The 17,415-nt window shown below is 43.4% G+C and overlaps 1 protein-coding gene across 2 annotated transcripts in view; it reads right to left on the bottom strand.

Moving 5' to 3' along the window:
* The window catches only part of DNAH11 (dynein axonemal heavy chain 11), a 197,197-nt gene that overhangs the window by 99,734 nt on the left and 80,048 nt on the right, over positions 1-17,415 (bottom strand). For both annotated transcript variants that reach the window (XM_084896194.1, XM_084896193.1), the window contains exons 40-48: positions 16,260-16,408; positions 12,176-12,326; positions 9,117-9,248; positions 5,876-6,049; positions 4,789-4,993; positions 3,364-3,529; positions 2,584-2,686; positions 751-990; positions 145-306 (exon numbers count right to left, since the gene is read on the bottom strand). In XM_084896194.1, coding sequence (XP_084752320.1) covers positions 145-306; positions 751-990; positions 2,584-2,686; positions 3,364-3,529; positions 4,789-4,993; positions 5,876-6,049; positions 9,117-9,248; positions 12,176-12,326; positions 16,260-16,408 — 1,482 coding nt within the window. The remainder of the gene's footprint in view (positions 1-144; positions 307-750; positions 991-2,583; positions 2,687-3,363; positions 3,530-4,788; positions 4,994-5,875; positions 6,050-9,116; positions 9,249-12,175; positions 12,327-16,259; positions 16,409-17,415) is intronic.

The following is a 17,415-nucleotide window of genomic DNA, read 5'->3' as shown; positions in this document are numbered from 1 at the left end:
TGGAATGTTCCCACGTACAGAACGACTGTATTCCAGAATTACAGATGGATGAGCCAGGCAAGCAAATACATAACGTATTCCCATCCATAGCCAACACCAGGTAGTGCCAGAGAGAGCTGTGACCTCTGACATTCATCCACTTACTTCAAAATATTTATAGGCAGTTTCCAGTAGTTTTTTCTGAAACAAATCACAATCCTTTGTGTCTATCAGTTTGTCTCCATAAACACGAGAAGATTCATGAAGCCACAGGCGTATTAAATCGTTTGAGCCCTTTAGACATTCAGGAGAGGCAAATAAAATCCCCTATAAGGCAAATTTTAAAAAATTAAAAATGCAGAGGTGATGCTAGTCCAAGACATTTTCTTCTATGATAAGATTGTCTTTAATGAGTTTAGCAAGTTATTGAGTTAAAAAAAAAACCCACATTATAATAGTACATATATATTAGTAGTTTCTCTCTATGATAAGCAACATTTTGAAAATTTACCATCTTATACTCATTTTTAGGAATGTAACTAAGACTATATTTCAAGAGCTAGCCCAGGAACTAAATACTGCATCTGAGTACTTGTGCCTATTAAGTCCTCCAACAAACCCGCCATACTTACTTCCCAGAGAAATGGATGATATAAAATGAAAGAATACATAAATAGCAGAGTGTTAAACTAAGTTCTATAACTGAACGCCATGAATGTTACTAGAATCATTCCTCCACCTGAGATGCATCACAGAGAGCAATCCAGGTACCTGGAAGATACTCGACAGATCTCTCAGGTTAAAGAGGTAGTGGAATCTAACAGCCGTGGGTAAGAAGTGGTGTGCCATCATCGCATGGACCGCGATTGCTGCTTGTATCAGTGTGGGGCCACTCCTGAGAACTGATGGACTGAACGCTTGCTGCTGGAAGTGGAAACTAAGGATTTGGCTGTAGATGGTGTTTAGAGCATCCAAGGATGGAAAGTTGAATGCAAACACTGTGAAATGTCTCTGGAAAGAAAAACACATAGGAGAATTGTAAAAAATAGGGATTATAATGGTACCAGTAGATTATCCACCCCCCCCCCCCCAAAAAAAAAAAAGCCTTCTTTTTGTCACTTCTTTCTGCATCCATGCCCACTGCCATTCAACTTTGGAGTGCTGTCCACTCTGGCTCTGGGCCTGGATGTGTAACTTGACAGCCAAGAGGATGACCTGGAAGTGACCATGTGACAGTTACTGTCACATGCTTGTTAAGGTTCTACCTTGATCCTGAATTCCACGCCCCTGCCATTAGGTGAGAGACTCATGAAGCAGAGACAAATGTCCCAATAACTCCAGACAGAGTCACCTGACATTCGCTGACAAACACTAACTCCCTGACACGTGAATGAGCCCAACAAAGAACATCAGTCACCTCGCTGACTCCTGCTGACTCCAGGTAAGTGAGTAAGCAACATTGACTGTTGTATTCTGTTGTTACATGTATGTTGTTGTTGATGACTGTTGTGATTATTATGAAAAAGCTTATATGCACACAAAAAAAGGCACATAAATATTTATAACAGTATATTCATACTTGCCAAAATGTGGCAACAACCAAGGTGCCCTTTCATAAATGATTGGATAAACAAACTGTGGCACATCCCTACAATGATTATGATTCAGTGATAAAAAAGAAAGAAATAAGCTACCAAGCCATTGAAAGACATGGAGGAACCATAAATGCGTATTTAAGCTAAGTGAAAGACAAGGCTACATACTATATGATTGCAACTGTAGGACATTTTGGGAGAGGTGAAGCTATGAAGACCCTAAAAGGTTCAAATGGTTGCTAGGGATTTGTGTCAAGGTATGGGAGTGGGTAGGAGATAATAAGAGGAGCACAGGGGTGTTTTAGGACAGTGAAAACACTATGTACTAGAGGCCTGGTGCATTAAATTCATGCACAGGTAGGGTGTTCCTAGGCCTGGCCAGTGATCAGGGCCAATCGGGACCTTCTGGCTGCTGTCTAGGGCCTCCCTTTCCTGGCTGCCAGCTGCCGCCTGAGGCCTTCCTTCATTCCACACTGCCCCCTGTTGGTCAGCGCACATCATAGTGAGCGATTGAACTCCTGGTCTCCCGGTTGAACTCCCAAGGGGACAATTTACATATTAGGCTTTAAGATTATATATATATCAGATAGAGAATGATACTTCAATGGTGGACACTTACTATTATTCATTTGCCAAAACACATGGAATGTACAACACAAAGAATGAACTCTAGTGTGAACTTGGACTTCACATCATAATTTATCAGTACTGACTCAACATCTGTAACAAATGCATCACACTCATACAGATGTTTCCAGGAGTGTAAAATGAGGCAGGGAGCGAGGAACTCTACTTTCAGTGAAGCTGCTGAGACAGTTTGTGAACCTAAAACTGCCCTGAGAAATAAAGTCTATTAATTAGGGGGAAAAAAAAAAAAAAGGTTACATAGTTAACCAAATGTCCAGTAGTTGCTCTAACCTGTACTCAAAAGCACCAAGAATGAAGACCCACAATGTCTGAGTATGATATTTAAGGGCTATTTGACAGAGAGCAAGACTTAACCTCCTACCTGGAGTCTGGGGTTGATTGTGAAACTGCCCACCATCGGGTTCATGCAGGCCACATACTGACAGTTGTGGATTTCTTTAAGCATCACCTTCTGTCTATCATACCTGAGAGACAGAAAACAGAACCTTCAATCTAAAAACTAGAGATGACAGTCCAACAAGACCCACCAGTTCAGACAAGACTTCATCACCAATTGTCTCCTCTGATCTTTACAATCGCTCTGTGATGTTGAGCTTGTGAGCATTATCTCAGGGACATGAAAACAAATTCTCGGAAAACTGAAGGCGACACAGCTTCTTTGAGGGCGAAATCCACACGTGGAGCCGAATCAATACAGGCTGTTGCTGCTTATTGATTCTCAAGTGACTCTATTTCTGGTTAGAAATACCCACAGCGAGGCTGGGGATCTCCCTCGAGTTAATGGGGGTAGAGGGAGTGTCTCAGACTGCAGCACCAGATATTACCAGATGGCTACATTCTGCAGAACAACGCCATGCTTCTCTAAGCAATTTAGTGGGAATTAACGTGTTAAAGAATTGGATGTGTAAGCCAGACAGCTTATGCTGCTAGAATACTTTTCAGTTCAATTCTTCCCAAGATACAAAGGGAATCTATTGCACTTCGGATGATGAAAAGACGATGCAAAGTAAAACCCAAAAGGTATCGCAGGAAATGCTCCTCCTCGGAAGAGGAAGACATTAGGGTATTCCATTTGCAAATGTGTATCCATAGTAACAATAACGAGATTTCAGTAGAGAATAAAACCCAGAAAATCATTTACCAGTGCCCGTAATCAATGTGCTGTCGAATCAGAGTGTGGGGCTGAACGGTGCCATATGAGTCCACTTCGGGCATATTCATGTCGTCGATAAAGTAAACCAATTTTTTATTTCCTCCCGGGCCATAGTTGCGACCGGCTTTTTTCTCTAGAGGTTTCTCAAGAATTCCTGAAACCAATATACAATTCTGTCCAATCAGGTAAGATATAATTTTCTGTCCTTAGTGCTTTTTTATTTTTTTTTTCTCATTTCTGTCCATTTCAACTCCTCTTTGGCTTCAAATATCACCTCTCTCTGCAGGCTAATACCAGAGCTGTGCCTCTGGTCACATCCTTCTATGTCAACTTCTCCTGCCAACCTCCCTCCTGTAGCCAGAACTCATCTGGCCTGTTCATTCCTGGACTGTCAACATCTATAGCCTGATGTCGCACAGGGTGTTGCAGACAATGCCATTGCTGATCTGGGCACCTTTCTCCTTTGCACCCACGCTAGTGCATGGCCCAGCCTCATCTCTCAGTCCTCCTCTACTACCCTTTCCAAAGAGTCCCCCACACCTCTCTCAGGCCATTGGAGTGCAGAAGTACAAGAGGCTATTGCATGGAGACACTCTGCTGTGTATACATCCAGTTATACTTCTTCATGTGCCTGTATGACTTTGTGTCAATACCTTTGAGAGGAAAGTATGGGTGAAGGAAACCCCGAAGAGTGTGTGCCTGAGATGTGGTATCTAATTATTTGTTAACTCTCCAAACAGGGGAACCACGTTCAGGGCAACTCAGCAGGTTTCATAAACAACTGAACAGTGAGTTCTGCTGTCCCCTTCCCCAATATAACCCCATTAATCTCCTGAAGCAAGTGACAGACCTACCAATATCAGCCCTTTATACTACTTCCCCTCTACTTCCGAGTCTTCTTTGCTTGCCTTTCCAACTTAGAATGCCCCAGGTCTGTGTGGTGCTTTTGATTACATTGACACATGTATTCAACAGTTTAAATTTCTTCTTATAGTTCTTCTTAGATTTAATTAACAGCTCATGGCCTGTCATTTCATCAACACAGTTTGAGAGATTTTCTCCTAAACCAATCTCTTACTTGGAAAGATAACCAGAGCACGGCTCCTTGGGTACACACCCTCAGAATAATCAGGCCCCATAAATTGATTAAAGGAAACCCAACAGTTTAGAGGTAAGGCAATGAACATTACTCAGAGTAATAACCCCAATAAAGCCCTAAGTGATCTGAAAATCCAAAATTACAATATCTGAACAAAGTAGATTTACCCGGAATGGTGTTAAGGAAAAATTCCTCTGAGGCCTAAGGAAATACAACTAAAGCCTAGAGAAAGCCACCATCTCTTGGGGTTGATGTCACGGCCTTGACTGTTTCTGATCTCTTGTCCCTGGAATGTGGACAAAAGGAACACTTACTCTGTAGAGCTGCAGATGTTGTGTGGTAGTTGAAAGGCACACGGGACACCATATAATCCTCAGAGAGACTCGCCAGCATGTCCCCTATGAAGACCGTTTTCCCCACTCCGGCATTCCCTACCAGCATTAGCGGTTGTCCTTTCTCAAGCAACAGCTCCATGAAATATCTGAGACGAGTTGTCTCTGATGTGTGAACCAGAACTCTCTGCAGGGAAAAGACAGAATGAGAGAGAGAGGGCAGAGAAAGACACTCCAACATTTTAAATCCGAAACACCATAGTCACTTTAGAATTGAGGTCCAATGAATTCTTAGCTCACATTAACCCCAGTGGAAGAGATCCTATCTACTTTTTGTTTTGAATTGTCAGCGTTTAGACATCATTGGTTGAGAGAGCAATGGGGAAGTGCCATAGCATAAGCAACTGACATATTTTTCAATGGAAAGTACTAGCACCCAAGGCTCTCCATTATAGAATTACCTAACCTCCACCAGCCCTGTATGTTAGACATACAAGGGGATACAGTAAACGTTTCGGAGACCGTCCACCACCCTTTAGTTGCTGACAAAACATTTGAAAAGGCAAACCATACAGAAGTGTAAATTGGCAGCAGTTCTTTTGGCCCAGTAAGATTAAGTGATAAAATAACTAAACACAATCCACACGAAAGGAGTATTGGGGGATATAGTTTGGGGAAAACAGTGGCAGAATTGGAATACGACTGAAAATAACTGGACGTAAGAGAAACAAGAAAGAGTTCTATTTAAGTTTATCTGCTGCTGAGTGAATTTGAAACTCAAGTTGAGGAGATTAAACATTCATTTTATGGCTTTGGAGGGGAGGGTTAAAGGAAAGAAGTTAAATATAAAAGTGCTACCTAAATTTTTACTATAAGGTCAGAAATAAGAATCCATTGATTACAGAAATATGCCTCCAATTTTTAACAGAAGTCACAAATTTCTAAGAAAATATAGAGAAAGCTGTTACTTACGGAAATAAGTTGAAATTTTTATAAAGAGGTTGCAGAAATATAATAGCCACTTCAGCAAATACGAATAGGGTGAACACGCCTACATTCCGCTCCCTACCTGCAGAGGGACGTCTGGGTCCATAGTAAATGTGAGGATTTTGTCCGTCCAAGGCAAAAATTTCTTAGTATTGTGGTCCAGGTAATAATCGAAGATTGTTCCCTGAGATGGAAACTTCACTGCTTTCATCTCTTTGTGCCACCACCGACTGAATTCAGCTTGATGACTAGAAAGCTAAGGAGAACAACAGGAATCCTTATTGCCGACTTCAGGCAGTTCTGCATACACACAAGGCCCCTCCAAATCCTGCAAGCACACGGTGTTTGCAGAGCGCAGGGTCTTAATTACCAATGGGACTGAGTCACTGGCCCAAGGAAAAGAAATAACTACAAGTATGTTATGAAGAGTGATACTATCAAAGGCAAAAAGCTATACTTGCTATATATCCATCAGGCACAAATTTTCTGGAATAATGATTAACTTAAAAAGTAAGGTCAGGTTAGGTGAACTTTAAATTGCCCCTGGGGTATTCAACTGAACGAGGAGGAGCTACTCTACAATATTGGTGCTGATCTCTTTAAAGAGCTGAAGAATGAAGAAGTCTTCACATCAACTGATGGTCAATGAGAAAGTGAAGAACCAAGGTGCACTTTATAAAATTGGTAAACCTGATAGTCACAAAGATTAAGCTGGTAAATGCAGAAATAAATAAGTTAGATATCTCGAAAGTGAAGTTTGCTGCGAGTGATAATAATGAGGTGTGTCTATTTTAACTGGACGCTCAGAGCAGCCATCTTTGAGGACAGGCACAGATTCGGGGGATGCTGTTCCGGGCAGCAGGAAGAGGTTGGCATGTGCAAAGAGCTTGTGGTTTGAAAGAATCCCTTGTGCTCAAGACACGGGCTAGTGTAGCTGGGGAAAAGGGAGTGGCAGAGGGAAGAGGAGGGAGAGGCAGGCAGGGCCAGATCCAGAGGCTTCATACATAGTATTAAAATTTTTAACTTCAGCTGAAACCGGTTTGGCTCAGTGGATAGAGCGTCAGCCCGCAGACTGAAGGGTCCCGGGTTCGATTCCGGTCAGGGGTATGTACCTTGGTTGCAGGCGCATCCCCAGTGGGGGGTTGGGGGGTGCAAGAGGCAGCTGATTGATGATTCTCTCTCATCGATGTTTCTGACTCTCTATCCCTCTCTCTTCTTCTCTGTAAAAAAATCAATAAAAAAATTTAAAAAAAAATAAATAAAATTTTTAACTTCATCTTAAAACAGAAATCCAAATCCAAATTGGTAGTTCCAAAATAGTCACAGGACGTAGGGGATATAGTCAATACTGCAATAACTATGTATGGTACCAGATGGATACTGGAAATATCAGGGGAGACACTGTGTCAAGTATATAATTGTCTAAGCACTATGCTATACACCTGAAACCAATACAAACTAATATTTGAAAATAATTGAAAATTAAAAAAAAAAAGGGGGGGGGGGAAGCAATAGAAACCCATTCAAGTGTTAATGCTAAAGTATAGCATATAATTCAGTTCACATTTTAAAAAGTCACTCTGGCTGCCAAGTGGGTAATGGATTATGGGCAAGCACAGAAAGACCAGTGACAAGGTTACTTCTGAAGCCAAGTGAGAAAGGATGATGGCAGTTGCTGGGAGCCCGGGGAGAGCTGAGGTCAGGCCTATTTTGGAAGTTGTCTGCTGTGGCCGGGGTTAGGAGCAGGAGTCCTGAGTCCTCCTACTGCAGTCTGAACCTCGGGTATTAGTTAGCTGTGTGGCCTCAAGCAGGCTAATTTGTCTAAGTTTCTGTTACTTTTTGCAAAGAAGAAAGAGGACAGCTATACCTGCACATACAGGGTTGTCTGCTATATGTTAATGAATTAGCTTATTAGAAGCCCTAAGAACATGCCTTGCAGAAAGCAGGCACTCCACTTTGTTGAACTAATAAATAACTATCCTGAGAGTATTTCTGTGTCTGCTTCATTCATGTTTCCAACTTCAGAGCCTCTCTTCTGAATGCTTCATGGCTAGATCCCTTTGGAAAATTTAAAGATGGTGATGATGGCAACTAATAAGGAAGAAAGTGCCTGGGAGAGCAGGATGGCCATGGTGGTGCCAGTTTCTAGCTTGAAGGCTGCCACGTTTGGGAACTGGGAAGATTTCCAAAAGAGGACCATCTGGGAGGAAGGTGAGCTGCAGGGTCTGCAGTCCAAAGATCTCAGCTGTCAACATCCTACTCATGCAATTTCCCCTGGGCTCCCAGTTTGGGAAAGAGAAAAACACTGTAGGAAGCACTGATAAACACCATGGGGGGAGGCTGGGGAGAGGGAGAAAGTCTACATGAGGAGAAACCCACAGCCATTATAAATTGTGTTTTTGAGAAAAACCATGTGAAATCATACAACACCGATTCTTAAAACTCTCGCTCAAAGCCAAGGGCTGTTCTTCTCTAAAGAGTGCTTGGAGATTACAGAAGGAAATGTGGCTTCTGAGAAGGGTCAGAATAAGACCTAGGAGACCAAGGGAATATCAAAGCTATTTATAGATATGATGTGATTTGTGGTAAGCTAGCGACGAGAAGCGGAACTGGGCCACAGGTGATAGCAACCATGCGTGTTATTTCCTACAGTGAATAAACCAACAGAAATGTGGGTCACTCTTGGCCGTGACGCCTTCCAACTGAAACTCCCTGTTTACATCTGCAAACATTTGGGAAAGCCTGGGAGATGTGTGCCCTCTGTTTTTAATGCTGAGATTCAGTGGCACCTGTTAAGAGTCCAAGCTAAGCCCAGGGCAATCTCAGTGTAGGTTACGCTCTTGAAGGAAGGCCACAGGGATGGAGAAGAGGGGACAGACTCAACAGCTATGTTGTAACTGACACTGAAAGGATCCAGCGACCCCCACACATACGAGTAAGGAAGAGTAATGTCTCCTGGGTTTTAACTGGAGCGGCTGGGAGGAACGCTGAGAGTCGCTTAGGGGAAGAAAGAACAAAGAGGAAGAGCCAAGGCGGAGTGGGGCAGGTGGAGAGCTGTCTCGGACACGCTGTGGCATGGCTCCAGGGGCAGGTGCACATAGCCTTGAGCTCTGAAGGCCAATCTGGTGGGAGGCTATGGATCTGGCTTTGTCAGCCAAGGTCAGAATCATCAGCCTGGATGAGTTTGTTTGGACAGCGTCCCGACTTAGGGAAGAGCGGGGCAAGTAAGACAGACGTATGTCATATAACAAAAGCACAGCGGTCACACGTGATAACAATCCCTCCCAAGGAAAGCTGGCTCTGCCAACCAGTTGTAAACACACCTGGTCTTGCAGCAGGGTGCCTCCGAAGGCCCAGACACAAGCGAAGACGAAATAGACCTCGTACACTTCTTTGGGGCTGTCGGAAGGTACATTTTCCGGAGTCAGCAAACATTCCAGAAGAGCACAAATAGTCTAAAGACCAAGAAACAGCCATTCATTGAGGGCGGCATATTTTCCCGGAGTACATTCACCGGACATTAATAAATCCCACTGTATCCTGAAGAGAGTACACAACTGTTCCCAACTCTGTGATTTGTGCGCTGAGAGACAAGAATGACTGCCTCGCGTTTCTACATCGATGGCGGGAAACATTTGCCACTTTCAATCAAACTGATCTTCTAAGTAGTAAACTATTAAAAATTAAAGTCTTAACTTATCCAATTAATAATCAAATTGGAAATACAAATGAAAATACATATAAGCAAATAATAATAATAATGGGGATACTATATATATATACTCTCCTTCCTATAAATAGGGAGTCAGACCACACATAGTATTCTACAACCCTAACTTCCTATCTTCATAGCAGAAACTAAGACATCTTTTCTCCCCAGGCAGCATCCCACATCACCAGGAATGAATGAATGAATAAATGAATGAATGAAGGTCACTGGTGGGAGGGCTGACTGAGCTGTCTCCATCCTGCTGGACGTCTAGATACCTCGCTTCCCCCTACTGCTTTCGCAGCCACGTCCCACCTGTTGTCATAAATTTAGAAAGCCCACTGGCAGCCTCGGCTTGAGGCATTTTGCCGGACATCAGACTAAATTTAGCCTTGGACGAAGTGCTGTTCAGGAACCTGTTCTCCACACCCTCCAGGTGAACCCCAGTGAGCTCTGCCGGGGTGAAACACGGCCCAGGGTCAGGGTATCAGGTCAATGAGGGGGGCGTGGCTGCTGCAAAGGCAGTTCCCATAGGAAATAATAACCAGTGATCACTGTGGTTTGACCTAGTTCTCCATAGCACAGTTAGCATTGTCACAGACCCTCCAAACTCTTGACCCCCTGGCCCTGGCTGTTGGAGGCAGCAACAGGTTTCTACCACCTCCATGTGCACAGCAACGCACGCTCTCACACAGCCAGAGAGACCTGCCTTCTTCCCACCCCACCCCCCAACCCCTCCTCCCGCTCCCACCCCCCTACTCTCCATCCCTGAATGGTGGCAAAAAGCCAGGGTGCTGTGGAGCATGGATTCTGGAAATGGTCTGAAAAGGCTTTGAATTCTAATAGGTCAGTGCCTGTTATATTTTTCAATCTTCTCTCTTGATTTCCAGCATTTTATATTGTGTTATGCTTGCCAATTTAAAATCTTCTTTTTTCTCATAGAAGAAAACTCACCAATTTGTTATCGAGAAAAATAGCATACAGCGCGGAGGCCTTGCTTTTTCTGAGTGGAAGCCATGTGGGACTGAGGAACTGCTCAAATCGAAACAAAGACTGGAAGGTCTCAACGTTAACACTCTAATATTATTTTTCTATTTTCTCCCAAACTCAGCACTTGGAAAATATTTTGAGCTCCGTGTCAGCAATGAATAAAGTCGCATACTTCAGTGCATAATCTGAAGGAGTTAATACCCCTTACTGAACTTAAAGCAAAGAAGTTTCGTGTGCCAGAAAACATAATACATTCCTTTCTTAAAGCAGTCACTTTGTGCTATGTGCTTGGATGCCCATTTTTGTTTCAGATCCCTGTCCTTGTAACTCACCACAGAAAAGAGACTACTGTATCAAACAGCTGGAAAGGAGCTGAGGAGAAAGTGCCATTTCTGCATACCACAAGAGGAGGAAGTGAGAGCAAGAGGCACATTCATTCCCACTGGTCTGTTTTCACACCACTCTTGAACGAACAGGTTCACACCACAGAGAATCACACAGACACACACGCCGACCTGAGAAAGAACACGGCCCAGGCTTCCTACAGGTATTACACCAGAGGAAGTCCAATTAGGCTGCCCGCATAATTAATCCATTATGAATAAATTCAGACCTGCTTCCAGAAATAAATTACTCCTCAGGTAATTACTGCTGAACACTAGCCTTTACTGAATTGGTGTGTGAATTACCCTTGACTTTCTCTTCTTATTATGCTGGTGACTTTTTCTCATTTTCTCAAACAAATTTGGTACCATAGTAAGTTAATGGTAACAAAGTATTCTGACACCAATTTTGCTCCTATAAGGCAAAAATAAAAAATAAAATGGTTTCTAATTATCCATCTTTTGTGAAGTTTTATAGTTATAAAAGGCAGGCGGTCCTTCCCCATGCCAAGACTCAGATCACAGCCTTCAGTTCTGTGTACTGTGGATTGCTTCTATTTGCTTCCATGACTACGTGTCATATATGTGCCCTTCTCTCTTAACAGACATCTCATGAGTATTTAAAAAAAAATTACCCCAGGAATAATGGCCTCTCATCTAGAGTGACCTGCCTTTAGGAATGTTTTGGGGAGGGAAGAGGAGGGGAGAGGAGGGAGAAAAGAGAGGGTGGTAGGTCGGTGGGGGATGACACCCATGGGGTAGAGGCCAGAAGCTTTCTCTTTCTCGGTGTGACCATCTTAAATTACATGGATATTTTGCATTAAAAAAAAAAATACTGACTACCTTCTCCAGGCCAGTTACTTAGAACAGAGAAAAAGGAAATAAGGCCGTTACCACTTGGATCTTCTTATTCTATGCAAATAAAATATACTTGGGAGGAATGCATGATTCAATAAAGACATTCAGCATCTGCTATATGCTAGTCACTATGTAAATCTCTGGAGATATAAAACTAAATAAAAGGTGGCTTCAGCTCTCTAGTTCACAATCCTATGAAAGAGGCCACAAACTCAAACAATAATAGGAGGTGACAGGTGTATGACGGTGTGTGTGTGTGTGTGTGTGTGCACGCGCGCGCAAAAAAGCCCTGGGGAACATGGGGGCTGGAGAACCAGGGGTTGGCGAAACCTCAGCTCCAGAAATCACCCCATCTTCTGGAAAGAGCAAACCCTCCTGTGGCCTTGATCGGCCCACTCCCGCCTCAAGACTGGGATGGCGCACCACATAACAGAAGACACACCTGCACCAGGCTGCTCTCGGGGATGGACGTGATGGTTTTGAAGCTCGTCCTCAGCTTATCCAGGCACGCAGGCACGTACTTATCAAAAAGAATCGTTAAATTGGCCTTTTCCGATTGATGCTGCCTTCTGTCGATCCAACTGGCCACGTACCTGAGGAGGAACACAGGGAAGCGTTCACCGAACCCTGGGCTTGGAAAGCAGAACTTCAGCTCAAAAGCACCCCCTCTACACAGCACCGTGCAGCACTTCAGGGACACGTCTGTCATGAGCTCTTTCTATTTTGAAGCTGCAAATATTTTAAAACCATCCTTTAAAATATTTAAGGGAGGACTGAAACTTCCACAAGGGATGGGCTATATTTATGAAAAACAGCTTGCTGAAACCAGTTTGACTCAGTGGATAGAGCATTGGCCTATAGACTGAAGGGTCCAGGGTTCAATTCCAGTCAAGGGTATGTACCTTGGTTGAGGGCACATCCCCAGTGGATAGTGTGCAAGAGACAGCTGATCGATGATTCTCTGTCATTGATATTTCTAGCTCTCTATCCCTCTCTCTTCCTCTCTGCAGAGAATCAATAAAATATATTTTTTTTTTAAAAGAAAAAACAGTTTAGGATTTTTCTTGATTAATCTTGTCATCGATTATCTATATATATAAAAGCCAAGTCATCAGAATGATGAAATAACAAAATGACCGGTCGCTATGATGGGTACTGCTGCAGCCAACCAGCCTGATAGGGGCCTCAATCAGTTCCCCTCCCATAACCTCCTATGGCCCCTCCCCTGGCTGGTCTGGCCCCTGATCGCCCCCCATACACCCAATCAGGGGCGGAGCCAGCCAGCCAACCTCCCATGTCTCCTCCCCACTGGCCCAGCCCCGATGGCCCCTATCGGGTGGGCTAGCCGGACCCCACTCATGCATGAATTTGTACACCAAACCTCTAGTTTAGTAATAAACAATCAGTTACAAATAAAAAGTTGAAAATTCCATATAAGGCTATTTTAAAGTGCCCCTTTTTCCACTGGACTAATGGCTGATAATGTGTTTCCAATACTTGGCTCTGAATTGGTGTCTCATTCTTGGGTACATGTATTTTTTTATCTGAAACTTATACAACATTATCAATTTTGACATAGTATCTCTAACTTCTTCATAAAATAATACTTATGAACGAAATGAAGCATGGCTCTGTAGCATCCACAAGTAGTCTCTGGGGAGAAATTGTATGATGTTAAATGAAAAATAACTGCTCAACAAATTCTCACTCAGTGGGAAGCAGTGATAATAAGTCCACTCAGCTGCCTGCAGAGAAGTCATGAGACCACAGCCATTATGACTATAAGCAAGTCTGAGCTCACATTTTCAGTATCAGAAGAAACGAAGGCAAGATGATTAGCTTATAAAAGGCTCCCTTTGATTTTCCACACGGTTTCACAATAGGGTTTTATTAAATATTTAACCACCTTTACACTCTTATTAGATTTATAAAATGCGAACTGTCAAGTGCTTTCATGTCCAAGAGGAATGGTTTTCAGTTGAAGTCCAGGTTCACGATGGTAGCCTGAGGGAGCATATCTGGGTGATGGCGACAGTGGGCACCGCGGGACAAGGAAACAATGGACAACAGGTGCTCGCTACTGGGACCAGGCCGGAAGGCCACACCTGCCCTCAGCTGCTCATCCTACCGCACCAGCTGCCAGAGTAGACTCTGAGTGTCCAGAGCTTATTATTGATGGGGAAAGGGCGGGGAACCCTCTTCCTGCCAAGGACCATCTGGATATTTGTAACATCATTCTTGGGCCATACAAAATTCTCAACTTAAAAATTAGCCTTGCTGAAACTGGTTTGGCTCAGTGGATAGAGCGTTGGCGTGCGGACTGAAAGGTCGCAGGTTTGATTCCGGTCAAGGGCATGTATCTTGGTTGTGGGCACATCCCCAGTGGGGGGTGTGCAAGAGGCAGCTGATTGATGATTCTCATCGATGTTTCTAACTCTCTATCCCTCTCTTTTTCTCTCTGTAAAAAAATCAATTTTATATATATATATATTTTTAATTTTTTTTTTAATTAGCCTGTTGTATGTGGTCAATAGTCTGGGTTGGAATTTGTCGTAGCAGACACAGCAGGAATTCATCAGAGCTCTCTACAATTGGCCCCTAACAGCCAGCATTAGGTTCTGTCATTTTCAGTGGCCTGGACAAATGTCAGAAGTTTCAAGCACACCACTGATCAGCAGTGTATGTCGATTATTTCTGAATCTTCATGTTTATGGGTATACAGTGCCCCAAAACGAAAGGATGGGACTATGGGGTACAAGGTGACAAGCCCAGCCAATGCAGGGAGAGGATTAGGGCGACAGAGTCAAAGGATCCTTTCAGCCATGCCAGGGAGTGAACTGTGGAATGGTCATAGGACCTTACGCCTGCAAGGACAAGGGTGAAGGACTAGCAGTGCCTGGAAGAAAAGAATCTTAGGGAGAGATCTACGAAGAGCTGTGACCTGCCATTGAGGGACACAGCCATCCCAATGGGACCCTGTGGGGAGGGTGCCAGAGGAATAAATAGCCTGACCTCTTCTCCTCTCCCTCCCATTTCCTGCCAGGCTCCTCACTGGCCAAAGCAACCAGAGGCCACGGGCCAGGAGCCCATTGGTGTGGCCCACACAGGATGGCCTGTGGGCACGGAGCTGGGCGTTGGAGCACAGAAGAAGCAGACACGAAAGCACGCCAGCCCCCAAACCTGCTCGCTTGCAGGGCTCAGACACTGCCCAGCGCAGGGCGAGTGCTCACGGAGGCGACAGGTGACCACCAGGATGCATCATGGGAACCGAGAGCATGTGAAGAGTAAGAAAGTAGCAAAATCAACTTGTTCTAAATCAAAGCATTGCCACGGCTCGTATATGCACATCTGTGTACACACAAACACACATATGCTCACTAAGTGATGTATCTATATCTAAGTGCTCCATAGGAGTTCCTGTTATTTAATCACTTTTTCAACAAATACTGGTTTCTTAACATGTACGAGGTGTGAAGAGGATAATGTCCAACTAAAAATAACAAAGGCACACAGGTGCTAATTTAGTTATCTTTAAATGAGTCTAATTATGCAGCTTTAAATTTAATTACTGATACCTTCTTCAAATGATCATACAAATGTTTAGGTCTTTTAAAAGATAAGGTTAAAGAGGGAAATGTTTACAACAACAAACACAACTAGATTTGAAAGTAGGCAAAGGACTGAAGTAGTCATTTCTCCAAATAGAATATCCAGGTGGCCAAAAAGCACATGAAAATATAATCAATGTGAGTAATCATTAAGAAAATGCAAAATCAAAACCGAAATGAGACAGCACTTCATTCCCATTAGGATGGCTTCCACAAAAAATAAGAGAAAATGACACGTTTTGGCGAGGACCTGCAGACAGGGGAGCCTTGCGTACTGTTGGGAATGTAAAATGGTACAGCCACTGTGGAGAGAGAATGGCAGCTTTTAAAAATAACAGAACTACCACATGATCTCCTTGTCCCACTTGTGAGTATAAATCACGGATTATTGAAAGCGGGGCCTCAAAGGGCTATCTGTAGGCCCTGTTCATAGAAACATCATTTGTAACAGTCGAAGGACAGAAGCAGCCCGGCCGGATGTGGCTCAGCAATTGAGTGTCGACCCGGGAACTAAGAGGTCACTGATTTCCATTCCCGGTCGGGGCATATGCCCAGGTTACAGCTTGATCCTCCAGAGGCCCACGGAATCATTGGGTCTGGCCCTGCCAAGGCATTAGGGGTGAGTTAGTTAAATGTCTGACCAAACAGGGCAGGCTAATTTTTAGGTTGATAATTTTGTATGGCCCATGAATGACGTTATCAATATCCAGATGGCCTTTGGCAGGAAAAATGTTCCCCACCTCTGTAATGGATCTGGAAAAGCCAGAAAAAATCAAGGAGATGGTCGGTGGTGGTGGTTGTACAACCAGTGGATGTCCTTTAATGCCACTGAACTGTGCACTTAAAAATGGTTAAAATGGTAAATTTTATATATGTTTTACCACAATCTTAAAAAAAAAAAAAAAAAGCAATACTCACGGATTCCAGCCCAAATCTTGTGGGTTCACATACAGAACACCTGCTCTGGAAACAGTGGCCGGGGTTGCTGTCCTCAAGTGATGGATCTCAAAGAGCAGCCTCATGGAGGGCGTGAGGGCTACGCGCTCATTGCTGGCCAAGGTCAGCACCTGGACAGAGCAGCACAGCACAAAGGAGGCCCTGTCACTCTGGAGTACGGCGACGCCGCCAATTCCCCATCCCAGCACAGAGCACTTCCCCCGCCGAAGTGCCAGAGGCCATGAGCTCACTCTCCAAAGACAGAAGTACGTACAGTCTGAAAAAAGACCTCAATTAAAGATCTCGGCTCATTCCAGAGGGGAGCTCACTGATCCTTGAGGAACAAACTTACCAATGTGGATTTATTGATGCCAGCTTTAAATAACTGTGGTTAATTATTACTAAATATAAGACATTTGTTCAAAGCGTTGATTACATGACAAAGCCCGAATACCGCCAAAATAAACCATCTTTAGAGTCTGAAATACCACAATTATCCATTTGCTATAGAAACTCATGCAAGTAGAAAGATCTCAGACGTATATTTAATGACAGAAAACGTCTTAGTTCAGGAAGCAGTATTACTGTTAATTTAAGCAGGGTGACTAATTCTATTCTGTAGTAATTATGAATTACGATTTCCGATTTTTTTTTTCTCCTGATAGACCTGGTGCTGCTTAAGTAGCATCTCACAGACCTATGCCATCACCCTTTAATTTTGCTGCCAATTCTGGATTACTCGTGGCAAATGCTTAGGAATGCATTTATATTCAGTCGGTAGCCATAGGAACTACTTAATTTCCAACTTGTCCCTTAACAACCCACGCATTCCATCCTTAATCAAAGATAAGATGTAATAATTTATGCCTGGCTCTTTGAAAATGGTAAAATGTGTTTGAGCTAAATTCTTGAACACGTATCTCCTTATAAAGATGGTTAAGTTTATACAGATAAGAAAAATGTATTTCACTTAAATTCTTTACCAGTGAAATAAGAGGATGAGGAGGGAAGTGACACTTATCAAAAGAGTAACTACATGAAGAACATCAGGCTCATGATTAAAAACTAATACTAAAATCCACAAGTGAACGGAACTCAATAGAGGTGCCATGTTTAAGGGTTAGCACTGAGGTATTAC

Source organism: Pipistrellus hanaki (genome assembly GCF_964339955.1).
Source record: "Pipistrellus hanaki genome assembly, chromosome: 10".
NCBI classification, from domain to species: domain Eukaryota; kingdom Metazoa; phylum Chordata; class Mammalia; order Chiroptera; family Vespertilionidae; genus Pipistrellus; species Pipistrellus hanaki.
The sequence above is the reverse complement of the archived record's forward strand: the minus strand, read 5'-3'. Positions and strand labels throughout refer to the sequence as shown.